The following is an 18,851-nucleotide window of genomic DNA, read 5'->3' as shown; positions in this document are numbered from 1 at the left end:
TCACTGTAGACCTTCCACTGACTGGCACAGCCATCCGCATCTGACCCGAGAGTATCAAATGGAAGCAAGCCAGATGCCTGCAAAATGTGATGGTTACTATTTTTCCCCAGCAAAGGCACAGAAAAAGGGGTCACTGTAAGGACTTGGAGGCAATGCTGCGGGGGTCACAAAGTCTGCTGTAAGGACCAGCTCGTCGTTCAATCTGGCAAGAATAAATTAGCGATCCATAATCTGGTTTAGCTAGGCAACCTAGGAAGGCCTCTTTTGGTTCAACATTGCAAGTCAGGTTCTTAGGAAGGAAACCTATCAATGACCTTTGACTGCTTTGAATATATGTTTTAGGTCTTCTTCTGATACCGGATTTTAGCAAAAGACATGACACATAAAATGTGAAACAGGCTTACAAAGACAGAACCATTCTTTCACACTCCTAATCCAGAAGCTATAGTTCAAGACAAAAGGCAATTATTTCAGAAAAGCATAAGAGTTCTAAGGCAGAAAAAATACCTACAAAATCTCAGCAGTAATTCTGTGCTTCTTGCCCCCATAGAAGGGTTTAGTGTGGAAGATGATATTTGCACTATAGCCTGTTTTGGAACAATTAATATTGCATTCTCCTCCTAATTCCACCCAGGGCACTGTGAGGATAGACCTGCAAAATCAAAATTTTTAGGTAAAGTTGACAGTTAAGAGGAAGAGGCGGAAGGGGCATGTTTCAGGGAACAGCAGAGTCTACTGCTGATGACAGGAAATGAGCACACTTGCCTTCCATAGCCATTGGGGAATGTGAGAATGTAATGTTCATCATAGTCTAGACACGAGACACAGCCTGTGGAGAGAAGGGACAGAATCTCTGATGAGTAGTGCCAAGTGGCCACAAGGCTTTCTTGTCGAGTTGATGGATACTCCATTCAATTTAGGGATAACCTCTCTAGCTCCCCACCCTTGCTCTCACCCCCAATACCAATGCTTAGTTGCTAACAATGACATCTAGTCTAGCCATTTTCTTTTACTAGACAAGTGTCCATCACACATTAGAATGACATAAAATTCTCCTATAACACTGTAGTCCACCCAGTACCAACACACTTACCCTGCCCTATGTTGTGCACCCCAATTGACATCCCAAGGAATTTTGATTTGGTCCAGATATGAGCATTGAATTGTATCTTCTTGTTAAAACACTCAGCATAAAAGGCTGAAACTGAATAGAAATTTTCAGTTAGTACATTATATACCTACAGCCACCTCTCCAAAATTACATAACCTAGGGAAATAACTGGCTTCATGGGGAAATCCTTTACCCTTCAAACAGCCTCCAATTAGGCCAGGAGGTACCTACCTGCCTTTTATACCCTTTTCCCCAATGCAAGCATTCATTCAGAGACATGTGGACAGAGTCATCCCTGAAATGATGCTGTGGCCAACCCAGGAAGCCTAAAACCAAAAGGGCTATCTGTTCTGGTCTGCAAGTATGCCCAGGCTCCAGCCCCAACCTAGGCCCATCCAGTGTTTCCAGTTTTAATACTGCACTAAACAAACAAGATGTTGAGGGTATGTACAGTTGACCCTCCATATCCATGAGTTTTGTACCCACAGATTCAGCCAACTGTGAGTCTAAAATATACAGAGGCTGTGCTCAGTGGCTAATGCCTGCAATCCCAGTACTTTGGGAGGCCAAGACGGGAGGATCACTTGAGGCCAGGAATTTGAGACCAGCCTGGGCAACAGAGTGATACACTGACTCTAAAAAATAAAAATAAAAAAATTAGTTGGGTGTGGTGGCACACGTCCATAGTTCCAGCTAATTGGGAGGCTGAGGTGGGAGGATCATTTGAGCCCAGGAAGCTGCAGTGAGCTATGATTGTGCCACTGCACTCCATCCTGGGGGACAGAGCAAGACCCTGTCTAGAAAAAATAATAAAATACAAAATAAAAATAATACAAATAAAAGAAACAGTGAAATAACTATTTACGTAGCATTTACACTGTATTAGGCATTACAAGTAATCTAGAGATGACCCAAGTATACAGGAGGGTGTGCATGGGTTATATGAATATAAAAGACACCATTTTATGTAAGACACTTGAGCATCCTCGGTTTTGGTATCTGCAGTATGCCAGGAATACACTGTGTAGAAACTACGTATCACTTATATAAACTGTCTCACAGTTGCTGAAGTCTCTACAGCACAAATTACTATATATAAGATAACTCTGGAAGCAATAAAAGTTGGTTTCCTAAATTCCTTCTTTTTATACATACCTAATTTGTGAAGCTCAGAGTCTGGAGCTTACAAAAGGAAAAGATATGAGGAACCAATCAACTTGAGTTTCCACTTCAGGGAATAGGAAACACACAGCTAGTCACACAACTAACAGTAACCTCAGCTATGGAGCTTTTAATGACCCTCTTTAGACAGAACAGTTGGAGAGCAGAGGTTGCAGAGGAGCTCTGTGACTTACTGGGTGGATGATGGGAAACCTGCTCAGCCACGAATGTTACACTGTTTTTGGAAACCCAGGGAACTGGTCCTTCTGAAACTAGTTCCTGCAAGCAAATATAACATAATTTTCTTTTGATGAGAAAACACAAATGACATTTCAGAGAATCTGATAATTGGGGTCTCTGCTCGCTCTACACACACCAAGCACCCTATATTTCTATTGCAGAACTTAATTCAATATTTTAATTGCTTTGTGTCAGTCTCCCTGACTAGACTAAGACATTCTTAAAGGCAAGGATCATGTGCCTCACTCAGGGCTGACAAGAGTAGGCACTTATCAATGTCTGCCAAATGAGTAAGAACAGACACATGCTTCTCTGTCTTCAGTATGGACTATATATAATGTGTCACTTGGAAAGGGAAACATATGGAGAACCACGTTTACTGACAGATTATTATGTGTCAGGTGCTGTGGGCTATGGTTTTGTTTTTTTCACTTCTAAAAGCCTTTTTACATGCATTTGAGTCTTCCTTGCTGGTCATTTTCTTCAACCACTAAATTTGTTGGAGCCTCAGTTCTGGGTTACCTACTTCTGTAGCTATGCTGTCTTCCTAAATAATTTTATCCAATCCTAGAGCTTTAAAATGTCATCTAACTACACTATAATCTTTGAAAGCCCCATCTCCATCTCAGACCTCTCCCTAAACTCCACACTCTTAAATTCCAACTCCCTTCTTGGCAGCTTCACAGACCTCTAAAACTTTATATTTTATATTAGATTTTGATTTTTCCCTCCCCAAATCCAATCTTTTCCTTATCAGTAAATGACACTGCCACTGCTTAAGTCCACACACAAGGATTCATCTCTGATGTCTCCTTTCCCTTACCCCCCCAATCCATCAATCACTTCTACCTCCACAATAAAGCTTGAATCACCATGTCTCTCTTGGAATAATGTCAAAGCCTCCACAATGGTCTCCATGCCTCTATATTTGTCCCTTCTCAACTTACTTTTCACAAAATCATTCTAATGATCTTCTCAAAACAAAAATGAGATCCTGAAAAACCATAAAATTATATTATGGCCCACAAGACCTTGCAAGATCTGATTTCTACATCCCCATCCTCATCTCATCCTACTCTTTTCCCTCCTCACTACATTCAAACTATGCTGCTCTAACAACAATTTCTTCTATGGGTGGTGACCATCTTTTGATCATTGCTTTCATCATTATCATCTGCCCCTAAATAAAATCTTGAATCAGTATACAATTAAGATAATTTAAAAATGTCAATGCAGAACTCACAGTGTTCTCTTCAGTATCATTTGGTAATGTCCAATGACACTGAAAAATCTCGCCCAAAATGGGATTGTATGGCTTTTTGGCAACTGATCCTTTCCTTCCTGCATGAAAGGCTGAGAGGTACCATTTCACAACCTGAACCATTCGATCCTTGGGATCCTTCTGGTCACTAATGCTGCAATGGAGAAAGACAAAATTTAACATCCTGCTTTTTGGTAGAAGACAAGATGATATAACAATCCCCAGCATGGTCCACCTAAGTCCGACTGAGAGGACTGAGGACCTAGGACCAGGAGTTAGCTTAAAGTTTCGTTTTAAAATTGAGGTATAATATATATATATAATTAAATGCATTGGTCTTAGTGGTTTTTTTAACTTTTTTAAAAAATTTCAACAGGTTTTTGCAGAACAGGTGGTGTGTTTGGTTACATGGATAACTTCTTTAGTGGTGATTTCTGAGATTTTGGTGCACCCATCACCCGAGCAGTACACACTACTTCCAATGTGTGGTCTTTTATCCTTCACACCCCTTCCACCCTTCCCCTTGAAACCCCAAAGTCCACTGTATCATTCTTTTTTTTTTTTTTTTTTTTTTTGAGATGGAGTCTCACTCTGTCGCCCAGCCTGGAGTGCAGTGGCGTGATCTCGGCTCACTGCAACCTCTGCCTCCCAGGTTCAAGCAATTCTCTGCCTCAGCTTCCCAAGTAGCTGGGATTACAGGTGCTCGCCATCAGCTTGGTTTTTCATTCCCGAGTTTCTTCACTTAGAATAATGGTTTCCAGCTCTATCTAGGTTGCTGTGAATGCCACTATTTCATTCCTTTTTATGGCTGAGTAGCATTCCATGTATATATATGCTACATTTTCTTTATTTGCTTGTTGACTGATGGGCCTTTGGGCTAGTTGCATATTTTTGCAATTGCAAATTGTGCTGCTATAAACATGTGTGTGCAAGTGTCTTTTTCATATAATGACTTCTTTTCCTCTGAGTAGATACCCAGGAGTGGGACTGATTAATCTAATGGTGGATCTACTTTCAGTTCTTTAAGGCATCGCCATTCTATTTTCCATAATGGTTGTAGTAGTTTACATTCGCACCAGCAGTGTAAAAGTGTCCCCTTTTCACCATATCCACATCACATCTATTATTTTTTGATTTTTTGAATATGGCCATTTTTGCAGGAGTAAGGTGGTATTAATAGCATTGTGGTTTTGATTTGCATTTCCCTGATAATTAGCGATGTTGAGCATTTTTTCATGTTTGTTGGCCACGTTTTTTTTTTTTTTTTTGAGACGGAGTCTTGCTCTGTCACCCAGGCTGGAGTGCTGTGGCGCGATCTCAGCTCATTGCAACCTCTGCCTCCCAGGTTCACGCCATTCTTCTGCCTCAGCCTCCCCAGTAGCTGGGACTAAAGGCATCCACCACCACGCCCAGCTAATTTTTTTGTATTTCTAGTAGCGACAGCGTTTCACTGTGTTAGCCAGGCTAGTCTCGATGTCCTGACCTCGTGATCTGCCCACCTCAGCCTCCCAAAGTGCTGGGATTACAGGTGTAAGCCATCACGCCCAGTCAACCATTTGTCTTATTATCATCATCTTCTTTTGATAATTGTCTATTCATGTCCTTAGCTCACTTTTTGATGGGACTGTTTTTATTTTTCCTTGCTGATCCATTTGAGTTCCTTGTAGATTCTGGGTATTAGTCCTTTGCCGGACACACAGTTTGCAAATATTTTCTCCTACTCTCTGGGTTGTCTGTTTACTCTGTTATTTCTTTTGCTGCGCAGAAACTTTTTAAGTTGACTAAGTTCCATCTATTTATCTCTGTTGCATTCACTTTTGGATTATCGGTCATGAAGTCTTTGCCTAGGCCAATGTCCAGAAGAGTTTTTCCCATGTTATCTTCCAGAATTTTTATGGTTTTAGGTCTTAGATTTAAGTCTCCGATATATGTTGAGTTGATTTTTGTATAAGGTAGGTGAGTGATGTGGATCCAATTTCATTCTTCCACATGTGGCTTGCCAGTTATCCCAGCACCATTTGTTGAGAAGGGTGTCCTTTTCCCACTTTATGTTTTTGTTTGCTTTGTCAAAGACAATTGGCTGTATTTCGCTTTATTTCTGGGTTCTCTATTTTGTTCCATTGGTCTATGTGCCTTGGTCTTAGTGTTTTGCTTGAGGAGTTGACAAATGTATATATCTTTTAATTAATCATCACTTAATCAAAAAACAGAATATTTCCATTAATCCAGAAAGTTTCCATATCTTCCTTTCCAAACAATCGCCACATCTTACTTACCCCGAGGCAAACACTGCTTCTGGTTTCTAGTATCATAGATTAAGTCCATGTAAGTGCATTGCTTAATTGTCAAATAATTGGAGATTTTCTCTATGTTATCAATTACTAATTTAATTCATGGGTGTAGAATATACACCTTGTATGATTCCAATTATTTTAAATTTATTGACTTCCCTGTATATGTTCTATCTTGATGAATATTTCACATGCACCTAGAAAAGACTATGTGTTATACAATTGTTAGGCAGTGTTTGGAAAGGCCAATTGGGTCAAGTTGATTTGATAATGCAGTTTAAATCTTCTATAGCCTTCCTGATTTTTTGGGAGGGGCAGGGAGGTGGTGAAGGCAGAGGCTACTTGCTTCATCAGACACTGAGGGATGAATTTGTGGACTTGGCTATTTCTCTTTTTAGTCAATTTTTGTTGCTGCATGTATTTTAAAGCTGTGTTATTAGGTACATATATATTTAGTAGTATTATTTATTCTTGATAAATAGATGCTTTTATCATTACAAAATATTCCTATTTGTCTCTAATATTTCTTGTCTTAAAAGTTCCCTTTGATACTTATACAGCTACACCAGTTTTGCTATGCTTAGTGTTTTGCATAGATATCACTGTCCATCCTTTTACTTTTAACCAGCATCTTTAAAGTTTCTCTCCCGAAAATATCATATAGATAAATCCTGCTTTTTAAATCCAGTCTGACATTAAATGGAATGTGTATTCTATTTACATTTAGTATAACTGTTGATATAGTTGGGATTAACTCTACCATCTTGATAGGTTTTCTACATGTCCCCTTTGTTCCCTGTTCTATTATTTCTCCTTTCTTAGAATTAATGGAGTATTTGTACGATTCCGTTTAATCTATTGGCTTTTGAACTGTACTTTTTTTTTTTTTTTTAAAAGACAGTGTCTTGCTCTGTCACCCAAGCTGTAATGGTGTGATTATAGCTCACTGCAGCCTCAAATTCCTGGGACTGCATGACCCTCCTTGTCTTAGCCTCCCAAGTAGCTGGAACTACAGGTGCACACCATCATGCCTGGCTTATTATTATTATTAAAAAAAATTTTTTTTGTAGGGACAGGGTTGTGCTATGTTGTCAAGGCTGGTCTCAAACTCCTAGCTTCAAGCAATCCTTCTACTTTGGCCTCTCAAAGTGCTGGGATTACAGGCATGAGCCACTGTACTTGGCTTGTAAATAGTTCTGGGGGCCTCAAAATTTAAATTCTCACACATAAAAACTACCCTTAAATCTCAAATCTATACCCAATGAACAACTGGTATGTTCCATTTTTACTTACACATGTTACTAATAAATGCTTAAATTTTACTTCTTAAATTATCTGTTAAACAGTGCCATATTTATTTAAATTTCTGCCTTTTGGGAATTGGTTATTCTTTTAAATGTTCATCAAGAAAAAAATATATATATCAATGTCAGCCAATGTATCCACCCAGCAAGACACTTCAGTGATATGTATCTGGCTTCAGTAAACCACAGTCTGAGACTAAGGAATGCAGAGAAGATGAACTAACAACATTCCCTATTACAAAAAAATTTCCTGCTACCAGAGAAAGGCAATGTGAACTCTCCTCCTTGTAAATCAATTTCACCTTTACATTACTTCTATCTCATACACATATGCATATATAATATTGCAAACTTTATATTTAAAATGTATAAATCATCTATAATTTGGATGCTATATTGTAAGCTCGAGGGCAGGCACTGACTTTTCCTTTCTCCAACTCATAAGAAAGTGCATAGCAAACAACGGGTGCTTTAGAAAGGTTTGCTGAACTCAGAAAATTAAACTTCATTAAGATACAGTACAAATAATTTGACAGTGATTGCCAGTGCCTGGATTAAATACACTTATACCATTGGCCTTGTAAATATTGGCTACCTATTAATGGGCTCTTGAGAATTTTTTAAAGTGTTAAACTTGGTTGCCTAACAACATCACCACCATATAACTTAAGCAAACAGATAGGCATCCAGTGTAAACACATTATTCAATACCACAGAATACCCAGAAATGTTTGAAAGGTGACAAGGAATCAATCTATCCTGCAAAAAAAAAAAAAAAAAGAAGGCAGAAAGCTGCTGAGTAACATCTGTAAAAGTTGGAAACTACCATGTACAGTCAAATACCTCACAAACAGGTCCGGATGTGCAAAAAAGTCTGCATACATTTCTAAAAGAGATCTTCTTTCAAGAATAAACGTTGGAAGAACTACCTGAAAAACATACACATTTGACCCTTGAAGATCAAATTTCTCTTCAGATAAACAGATTAAAACAAAACAAAACAAAACAAAACACCACCTCATTCAAATCATGGTAACATCCACCACATATTGCCCAGGCATGCTCCAAAAACTTATTCTTAACCTGTCAGATTCAGAAATGACCATTAAACTGCCCAGCAGATCAAAAACAGAGAAGGGGTTTTGAATGTTCAAATGTCACTTCCTCTGTGCAACTTCCTTTTTCTCCCTAAGTATAGTAACAGCAACAAACTACTCAACAAACTCACTCAGAGGAATCCTTTGATGCCTCCTATCTGCTGGACATTACATATACATTATTTTATTATTTGTATATTACATACACATTATCTCACAGTAGCCCTATGATGAAGAAATTATTAGCCCAATGATGAACAAATCATTACAGTGAAGAAATATGAAGCTCAGAGGGTGAGAGATTTTCTCATTGTCCTATTATTAATGTGGAATTCAAAACCGGATCTGAGTTTGGGGTGTGTGTGCACTTTCCTCTCTACTGCTGTTGCTCTATCATCATTAGACAAGTGTATAGGAAATACATGATGAGCACCTACAATCCAAGAATTAAGTTTTTATTCACACTTGTGCTGTCACTACTATTTACACAGTAAGACACTTTTAAATGAGCAGTTAAAGGAATAAACAAAAGGAAGAAGAGAATACAGACTGGGAACCGACAAACTGGAATACGGGAAGACATGAGAAAGATGAGGATTAACCAATAAAAAAAGAGAAGAATTTCATTAGAGAATGGGAATGGAAGAAGAGTTTTTGAAATGAGTATCAGATTATCAATTACTCATTACGAAGTAGAACACCCCAGAGTGAGCAAAAATTTCTTTACATTTAGTAGTAACTACATATCCACCACATTCAAGGTCCTGTGTTAAAAGCTATGGTGGAGGCTGGGCACAGTGGCTTGTGTCTATAATCCCAGCACTTTGGGAGGCTAACGTGGGTGGATCACCTGAAGTCAGGAGTCTGAGACCAGCCTGGCCAACACAGTGAAACCCCATCTCTACTAAAAATACAAAAATTAGCTGAGTGTGGTGGTGCACGCCTGTAGTCCCAGCTACTTGGGAGGCTGAGGCAGGAGAATCGCTTGAACCCAGGAGGCGGAGGTTGCTGTAAGCCAAGATTGCACCACTATACTCTAGGCTTGGTGACACAGCAAGACTCCGTCTCTAAATAAATAAATAAATAAATAAATAAGTAGCACTCCAGCCTGGGCAACAGAGCAAGACTCCGTCTCTAAATAAATAAATAAATGCAAGCAAGCTATGGTGGAGACAAAGGTTAAGTATGAGAGAATAACAAGAGCATTTAAACTGTAGGTGGAATGTGACAAACATCATACAAGAAATATCCTAAGCACTTTGGAAGTTCAGTTCAAGGAAAGATCATGTTCTGTTTGGGGGACCAGAATTAGGGCAGAGCTGGGAAACAATTTATTGAGGTGGCACTAGAGAATAAAGCCTAGAGAAGAGGAAGGCTGTGATAAAAGAACAAGACATGGAGACGAGAGAAGAAAAAAAAAAAAAGACAAGGAAAGGCTAGGAAAAGGGGTGTGACAGGGATTCATCAGTGAACCAGTGTGGCTGGACATATAATGAAAATATAAAGTGGGCTGATGAACACAAGCTTGGAAAGGGACACTAAGACTCTAACACTTAGAATCTCTATTATCAGACTCTCAGCATTTAAATTTTAGGTAAACATTTTTCTTCCACAGAACACGTAAATTCATAATCCAAATAGGGTTAGATTAGCAGGTAAGCTTATATGCTGACTTAGTACACAGAAATTATAAACCACCGAGTAAAAATGCTGAAGAAGAAAACGGGTAAATACCTTCAATGTATAAACAGCTCTTACAACTCAAGATGAAGATCACTACTCCAGGAGATAAATGGACAAAGGGACTGAACAGCCAAAAAACATTTTTAAAAAGTTTAATTTCACATGTAATTGAAGAAAACATAAATATTTTTTTCTTCTACTTAGGATTTTTCTGAGAACTCTTATTTAACAGATTTTCTTCAATATTTGTAGTGCTATACTGATAAATGCTATTAAGTCAAACTGCTGTAACAGTGATGAAGAGAGCTGGGTTTAGTTGTCTTCAACCTGGGTTCAAGCACTTGTTTAGCCTCTTCTTAGCTGTGAGGAAGCCCTGAAAAATTAACTCAGTTTCTCTAAGTACCTGAAAAGGAAGATAATTACATGTGCTGCTTATATGTTAGGATTGTTTTAAAGACTAAGTGAGGTTAAATGGGATGTGACTGTGTAGTATTTTTTAAAACTACAACGTATTTGGAAAACAAACTCTTTTCAGAAAGTATCTGAAGTGAGAAAACATTCTTATAAAAGACATAAACTTAAGGCATTATTGTAATAATACTTTGGAATGCATAAAAGGAACCAAGATTTCAGAATCTGTTGGCAATCACAGCCATTTGTGCCAATACAAATTTTGAAAATGACTTATTTTAAACACATTCAGCAAAAAATAATTATGATAATAGTCATAAAATAAACTTTTAGCAGCTATGGACTCAAATATGGATTATTTGGCAGAGAAAATTATGTGAGGCAAGAATTACAAACTTGATTGTGGCAAACACATCCGGTTGCCTCTCCACATCCATGCTTCACCCCCAAGAACTCTGATTCAGTTCAGGTTCAGCTATGGGCTGCCATGGCCCTCTCCCACGTCTCAAGGGGTGAATGTAGATTCATTTAAACCAATCATTTAACCTCCCCCTTGCCAGTGGCAGGTTTAGGCATGAGCATATGCCTGATACTGGCCAATGAGATTCAACAGGAAGCTTAACGAGCCACTTCTGGAAAAGAATGTCCTTCCTAACAACAACAACAACAACAACAACAACAACAACAACAAAAAGGCAGCAGCTGTGCAATCTAATGATTACTGAAGCAATTCTGGGGACAAACTCCTGCAAATATTCTTCTGCCTAGAACATTCCTAGTAAGTGTGCTGGGCTCCAAAATAAATGTTGTCCTTGTGTTTCTGTTCTCACTTAGATTAGGGGTAAAAGGTTTTATTACAGACACTTATTTGAAGGTATTATGAATTAGTCTTTTTCTTAATGGCCCTCTAAATCCAAAACAAAAAGGAGTTCACTACTGACGAAGACTATAGCACTGGAGTTGATTTCGCCCTAACAAAAGTGAGAACCCTAAATTTAATCAACTCCCAAAGCTCGGCAGAACAATAATAAATATGAAAGCTACTAAAGTTCAAGCCTTCAAGACAAAGGCGGTAGTGGAAAGATTACAGGTTTTAAAATCATGGAGCAGATTAGAATCTCAGTCTGCCACTTAATACGACTTAACATGACTCAGCCACATTATTTAACCTCTGAGTTTTAGTTTCCTGATGAAATGAAGTTAACAGTAATGCCTACTCTGCGGAACTGTGGTGAGAATTAAGTGAAAGGAGGGGGTTTCTGGCACAGTGGCAGGAATATACAAAGGCAACCATATACCAGTCTCCTAATTCAAGCGTGCATTCTATTAAGAGCTCCAAGTTTAAAATCAAAGTCAAATCCAGACTATGGTAATTGTGCATGACTCAGTATGTGTCATTTTGCATGCCTGTAATCCCAGCTACCAAGGAGACTGAGGCAGGAGAATCGCTTGAACCTGGGAGATGGAGGTCACAAATATGTCACAATTTTACATTCACAATCTCTTCCAATCCTTACAACCCTCTGAAACAGGTTACTATGTGTCCAATTTGCATAGAGAACCCTGAAGTCCACAGAGGAAGAAACAGAAGAAGAAACTCACTGAAGCCCGTGCGTGCGTGGTTTGCTAATAGTAGAGGTAGAACGAAAACACAGATCCTCTGACCCTAAGATTAGAACTCTACCAAGTCTTAATCCATAGAACTCATACACACTGTTCTCTATGAAATTATCCTAGCTTGACTTATTTCATCATTTATAAAATTTTGTTTACTTATCCACATGTATATTAAATCACAAGAAGACAAGTATAAACAAAAATTATGTCATTTTACTACATTTGCAGGCACACTCACCACACAATCACTGAGAATCCATACATACTCATACAGACTTACAGCAAATTTGGTCTTACCTTAGTAAGATCCATTCCAAGCCTAACCTGTGACAAAAGATGCATGATAACACTTTTGTGCTCCTCCACAGACCCTGCCTCTGCATCATCATCTCTGTCATCATGTGAATCGAAAAGGTCTAAAATAAAGCACATCTTATTAGAATGGTGCTAAATTGGGCCAATCTGTGCTGATACTAGAATTACAATTTTTTTTTTTTTTGAGATGGGGTCTCACTCTGTCGCCCAGACTGGAGTGCAATGGCATGATCTCGGCTCACTGCAAACCTCCATCTCCCAGGTTCAAGCGATTCTCCTGCCTCAGCCTCCTTGGTAGCTGGGATTACAGGCACGCGCCACTACACCCAGCTAATTTTTTGTATATTTTGAGTAAAGACAGGGTTTCACCATGTTGGTCAGGCTGGTCTTGAACTCCGGACCTCAAGTGATCCGCCCACCTCGGTCTCCCAAAGTGCTGGGATTATAGACATGAGCCACCACGCCCGGTTACAAATATTTTTAAAGAAAAAAAAAGTTAAATTATCAAAGGTCACTCACCAGCATCACTTGTTCCATTGGACATGGAAGAATTAAGTGATTCTGTGGTATCTGGGCGTTTCAGACTATTTCCCGAGCTGCTGTGTGTCAGGACCGAGGCAGATCCAGAAGAACTAAAAAAACATTAATCACCTTATTTAAGCTAAAGAAAGCAATTTAGAATCATAGTAAGCTAGACTCTTACAGTTAACTGGTTACATGCATGCATATATACACTTTCAAATTCTCTTGATGACAAGGTCTCTTGTCTTATCCTTTATGCATAGGACATGCTCAACAAAGCCATGTTGATAGTCAAGACCCAGAGGTCATCAAAAATTAGTGAGATCTTTGCCTCTGCATTTAAGTTTAAAACTACAGTTCATTTTCTGATTTTGTTACTGGATATAAATCTAAATGTGTCACAATTCTTGGCAACAATTCCAGAAACTCAAAAACGGCAAGTCTCAGAAATATGCCTTGTCTTTATGTTTGAGATCCTTTGATAAAGGCCCACATTGGTATTAACATTCTTCCTAATCATTAAAAAATTGTATTTGAAATTAGAAAATAAAAAAGCATCTTATTTATGCAAGTAAATTTATGCTAACTGGCTTTTATGAGCCAGTTAACAGGTCTAAAGAAAGACTGTTCTATTATTAATAGATTATCATACCTGTGATCATATTTTACCCACGGAAGTAAGAGAGAGTGTGTGTGTGTGTGTGTGTGTTTGTGTGTGTGCGTGCACATATTTATATTTTTCTTAAGAGATAAGGTCTCCCTATGTTGCCCAGGATGGACGTGAACTCCTGACCTCAAGTGATCTTCCCACCTCAGCCACCCAAGTCACTGGGTTTACAGGTGTGAGCCACCACACCCAGTTGGTATTTGTATATAAATAAAGGAAAAATAAAAAAGGCACATAATTTACTTATTAAATGTAAAAATTGAAATCAAATTTCTCACACTTTAGATATTTATAAAACAGTACACATATAACAGTCGTATCACAACTCTACAGGTGTGAAAGCATATTATGTATTCTAATCTAATCACAGTTTGCCCTTGTTACCTTCTGTTTTTTTTAAATTAATAAACTTTATTTTTAGAGCAGTTTTAGGTTCACGGCAAAACTGAACAGAAAGTACAGACAGCATGCATATACTCCCTGTCCCTACACATGCAAACCTCCCTCACGATCAACATCCCATACCAGAGAGGTATATTTCTTACAACCAATGAGCCTACATTGACACATCATTATCACTCAAAGTCTACAGTTTATATTAGGGTTCACTCTTGGAGTTGCCTGTTCTGTGGGTATATGACAACATGATAAATATATGACAAATATATGATAAATATATGACAACATGTATCCATCACTGTATCACACAGAATAGTTTCACTGCTCTAAAAATCCTCTGGGCTCTGCCTGTATTAGAACGCTAGAATATTAGGATATTCTAAAATTAGAATATATTATGTATTCTAATTTGTCCTGGTTACTTACCTATTTTTCAAAATTCCTTGAGTAACTAAGTATTACTTCTTTGATAATTTAGTAGTATAGATCACAAGGTACTATGACTAATGTCCGCCTCACCAGTTTTGAGAGGCAGTGGAAAATATGTCTAAAAGACGTAGGTAAGAGAAATCAAATAATCATTAAATGACAGAACTGGGGTCAAGCATGGTGGCTCACGCCTGTAATTCCAACACTTTGGGAGGCCAAGGCGGGAGGATCACTTGAGCCCAGGAGTTTGAGTCTAGCCTAACATGGTGAGACCCTATCTCTACAAAAAATAGAAAAATTAGGCTGGGTGTGGTGGCTCAGGCTTGTAATCCCAGCACTTTGAAAAGCCAAGGTGGGCAGATCACTTGAGGTGAGGAGTTCAAGACCAGCCTCATTAACATGGTGAAGCCCCATCTCTACTAAAAATACAAAAAATTAGCCGAGCATGGTGGCATGTGTATGTAGTCCCAGCTACTTGGGAGACTGACAAATGAGAATCGTTTGAACCTGGGAGGTGGAGGTTGCAATGAGCTGAGATCACACCTCTGCACTCCAGCTCCAGCTTGGGCGACAGAGTGAGATTCTTTCTCAAAAAAAGAAAAAAAAAAAAAATAGCTGGGCATGGTGGTGAGTGCATGTGGTTCCAGCTACTGGGGAGTCTGATGGGGGAGGATCACTTGAGTCCATGAGGTTGAGGCGATAGTGAGCTGTGTTTGTGCCAACGCACTCTAGCCTGAGTGATAGAGTGAGACCCTCTGTCTCAAAGAAAAAAAAAAAAAAAAAGGCATGAAAGTTATCTTTAAAATGTTTTGTGCCTCTGTGATGTATCTCAAAATAGAGTCAATCTTTTAAATCAATTGACCTAAAAACCCCAAATGCTATAATATATGAATCTTATTTCAGATGCAATTCCAAAGGTCCTATTTATGCTGTGTTTTTTCTCCTTACCCATGGTTAGAAACCATGTCTGGGCCAAGTGAAATACTCAATAAGACTGTAAATGGAAAAAAAGTGGGATAAATTTTTAGCCATTTCATAGTTTACCTTGTTCAGAACAAATGATATAAAGAAAACAGTTAAAAACAACATCTATGTATACAGGAAAGTTTTATCTTCAATGGGCTAATTGTCTAGAATTTATGTATAAAATCATAAAGTATGCAAAAACAATTTAAAGCTATGAATTACAATATCAATTTATTGAGTACCTTGTATGTGCCATACACAGTATGTCTATATCTACATTACGACCCTAAAATAAACACAATGACGCTCATAATACACAGATGCTCAGAGGTTCAATGACAGGCCTGAAGTCATACAGCTGGTGAGTAGTGGAGCCATTTCAAACACTTCTGGCTCCAAAGTACATGTTCTTTCCAACATGTACTTTTATCTAATTTATAAATGCGTAAGCTACACTGCTCAGTGACATAGTTACACAGAAGCTATCACTAGTCTAGGTCTTTAGAAAAAGAACAGTGAAAGGACTTAAGCTTTCAAGTTCTCTTCCTTCAGAAAGAAAAAAACAAACAAAAAATAGTAAAAAGAAATTTGACCTCAGAGTTAGAAAATTAGCAGTAGCAGCTGAAGACCAGCAGGTGTCACAAGCTTGAAAACCTACAGACGCCAGGCAGAGAATATGTGGACAGGACCAAGACATAAGATAATACGGAACTGGGGAGCCAGCATACTCAACCTGAAAGGATCTTAAAGCCTTGTTAAAACAAAACAAAAAACAAGTCAACAGAACACTGTGCTGCCCAAATAAAACATCTTCAGCCTTTACTGGTTTGGGCTTCTAGATTAGGGTATACAAACAAGGAAGAATGAAATTGAGGGAGAAAAGGAACACAGAGTGGGTTAGTTGGACATAAAAACTTAACACTGGACCCGTTCAAAGAGATGTTAATGAACTGTGTGTTTATTATGGGACAGGGTACTGGGAAAGCACAGAAGGAACCTTAACAGCAGGAATAGAAGGAGCCCATGAGCCTGTGCATGACTTTGTAGACCTGCCTAATTACAGGTACAACAAGTGTTTTAAATGTTTTGATTTCATAGAAATTTTGGGAGAATCCCTTATACCGGGTCCAGAGAGTGTCTATCAGTGATGTTACCAAGAGCTAACCACATATTATCAAGTTTTTACTGAATATAGTCATATGCTTTTAAAGGATGGATAGATGAGTGATTTATTAGCAAGTGATAGTCAATTGAACTTTGTTTAGAACAACAGCTAATGTATTGTCTTTAGGCTGGGCACAGTGGCTCATGCCTGTGATCCCAGCACTTTGGGAGGCCAAGGCGGGCGGACAGCCTGAGGTCAGGAGTTCGAGACCAGCCTGGCCAACATGGCAAAACCCCGTTTCTACTAAAAGTATAAAAATTAGATCGGCATGGTGGGCACCTGTAATCCCAGCTACTCAGGAGGCTGAGGCAGGAGAACCGCTTGAACCCAGGAGGCGGAGGTTGCAGTGAGCCGAGATCACACCATTGCACTCCAGCCTGGGTTACAAGAGCAAAACTCCGTCTCAAAAAAAAAAAAAAAAAAAAAAAAAAAAGGCTGGGTGCAGTGGCTCATGCGTGTAATCCCAGCACTTTGGGAGGGTGAGGTGGGCAGATCATGAGGTCAGGAGATAGAGACCATCCTGGCTTACACAGTGAAACCCCGTCTCTACTAAAAATACAAAAATTAGCCAGGCGTGGTGGCGGGCACCTGTAGTCCCAGCTACTCGGGAGGTTGAGGCAGGAGAATGGCGTGAACCCGGGAGGCAGAGCTTGCAGTGAGTTGAGATTGCGCCACTGCACTGCAGCCTGGGTGACAGAGCAAGACTCTGTCTCAAAAAAATAAATACATAAATAAAAACTCTTTAATTCTCTTTTAAATACAATAATGATTGAACCCTTCATAAATTAATAATAACCTGTAATTTTGGAATTTTCTTCCAAATGCTTATTTTCTTTTAATCCCTTTATTATAAACACGTTTTTCCAAAATTAAATTTCTATTGGCAAACTGCTAATAATGGTTTCCTAATAGTTTATGTTTTAACATTCAAAATGAAGAAAAGTAATCAATATGCTAAACTAAGCTCTTTCTGCTATACTGGTCTTCTTTAGTTGTAGACTTAAACCTCCCTTCCACGTCTTAACCATATATATTCACCTAGACCACATATATTTCACTTTTTTTCCCACATTCAACAGCTGAACTGATCATAAGTCAAAAAACTTCATGAAGCAATAGTCATTTTCCATATATGTGCTAACATTTTGAGCAGTTATGATACAGTCATAATACAAATGCTGTATTTCTCAATTCATGTGCATGCTTAAGAGAACTAGAGTCTTAATGCAACATTTCTTATTTAAAGAAACCAGCATTCAAGGCCTAAGGACTGGCTGAAGGTAATTAGCTTGCAAATTCACATTTAATTATTTCCAAATTTGTACTGTCTTAAAAAGCAAAAACCCTAGCTATAGTAACAGTACCAGCCTCTGAGAAAGCAGAATTAGAAATAATTCCCAACAAAAACTAAGCCAACTATTAATATATCTACAACAAACACAAGTAAAATGAAAGTATATCAGTAATTCTACTTTTTTTCTTTTTTTATGACGGAGTCTCACTCTTGTCACCCAGGCTGGAATGCAGCAGCCCAATCTCGGCTCACTGCAACCTACACCTCCTGGGTTCAAGCGATTCTCCCATCTCAGCCTCCCGAGTAGCTGGGACAACAGGCATGTGCCATCACACTTGGCTAATTTTTGTATTGTTTTAGAGACAAGGTTTTACCATGTTGCCCAAGCTGGTCTCAAACTCCTGGGCTCAACTGATCCTCCCGCCTCATCCTCCCAGATTGCTGAGATTAGAGGCATAAGCCACCACACCCGGCTCCCGAAACTTCTTTTTGTTGTTGTTTGGAGATAGACTCTCTTGCTCTGTCATGCAGGCTGGAGTGCAGTGGTGTGATCTCAGCTCACTGCAACCTCTGCTTCCCATGTTCAATCTAGTCTCCTGCCTCAGCCTCCTGAGTAGCTGGGATTTATAGGCATGCACCACCATGCCTGGCTTTTTTTTTTTTTGTATTTTTAGTAGAGACAGGGTTTCACCATGTTGGTCAGGCTGGTCTTGAACTCCTGACCTCGTGATCCACCCGCCTCGGCTTCCCAAAGTGCTGGGATTACAAGCATGAGCCACCATACCCGGCCTCCCTGAACGTTTTTAAATAAAATTAGTGCCTTAAAGCCAGTGCAGAGAGACAGATTTGAGGTGGACTTATGTTTCCCTGTAAGTAGACTTGCAATAAAAAGCTTTTCTTTCCTCAAAAACCTGGGAC

At 38.9% G+C, this 18,851-nt stretch overlaps 1 protein-coding gene across 9 annotated transcripts in view; it reads right to left on the bottom strand.

Moving 5' to 3' along the window:
* The window catches only part of OSBPL9 (oxysterol binding protein-like 9), a 175,821-nt gene that overhangs the window by 3,340 nt on the left and 153,630 nt on the right, over window positions 1-18,851 (bottom strand). For all 9 annotated transcript variants that reach the window (XM_011973741.1, XM_011973742.1, XM_011973743.1 and 6 more), the window contains 8 exons: window positions 13,011-13,123; window positions 12,474-12,592; window positions 8,212-8,297; window positions 3,756-3,927; window positions 2,467-2,551; window positions 1,094-1,204; window positions 766-829; window positions 512-652 (listed from right to left, as the gene is read on the bottom strand). In XM_011973741.1, the coding sequence (XP_011829131.1) occupies window positions 512-652; window positions 766-829; window positions 1,094-1,204; window positions 2,467-2,551; window positions 3,756-3,927; window positions 8,212-8,297; window positions 12,474-12,592; window positions 13,011-13,123 (891 nt within the window). The remainder of the gene's footprint in view (window positions 1-511; window positions 653-765; window positions 830-1,093; window positions 1,205-2,466; window positions 2,552-3,755; window positions 3,928-8,211; window positions 8,298-12,473; window positions 12,593-13,010; window positions 13,124-18,851) is intronic.

This window comes from Mandrillus leucophaeus, unplaced genomic scaffold (assembly GCF_000951045.1).
Source record: "Mandrillus leucophaeus isolate KB7577 unplaced genomic scaffold, Mleu.le_1.0 Scaffold14, whole genome shotgun sequence".
Classification (NCBI taxonomy): Eukaryota; Metazoa; Chordata; class Mammalia; order Primates; family Cercopithecidae; genus Mandrillus; species Mandrillus leucophaeus.
Note: the sequence above shows the minus strand (reverse complement) of the source record. Positions and strands in the feature narration are given on the sequence as shown.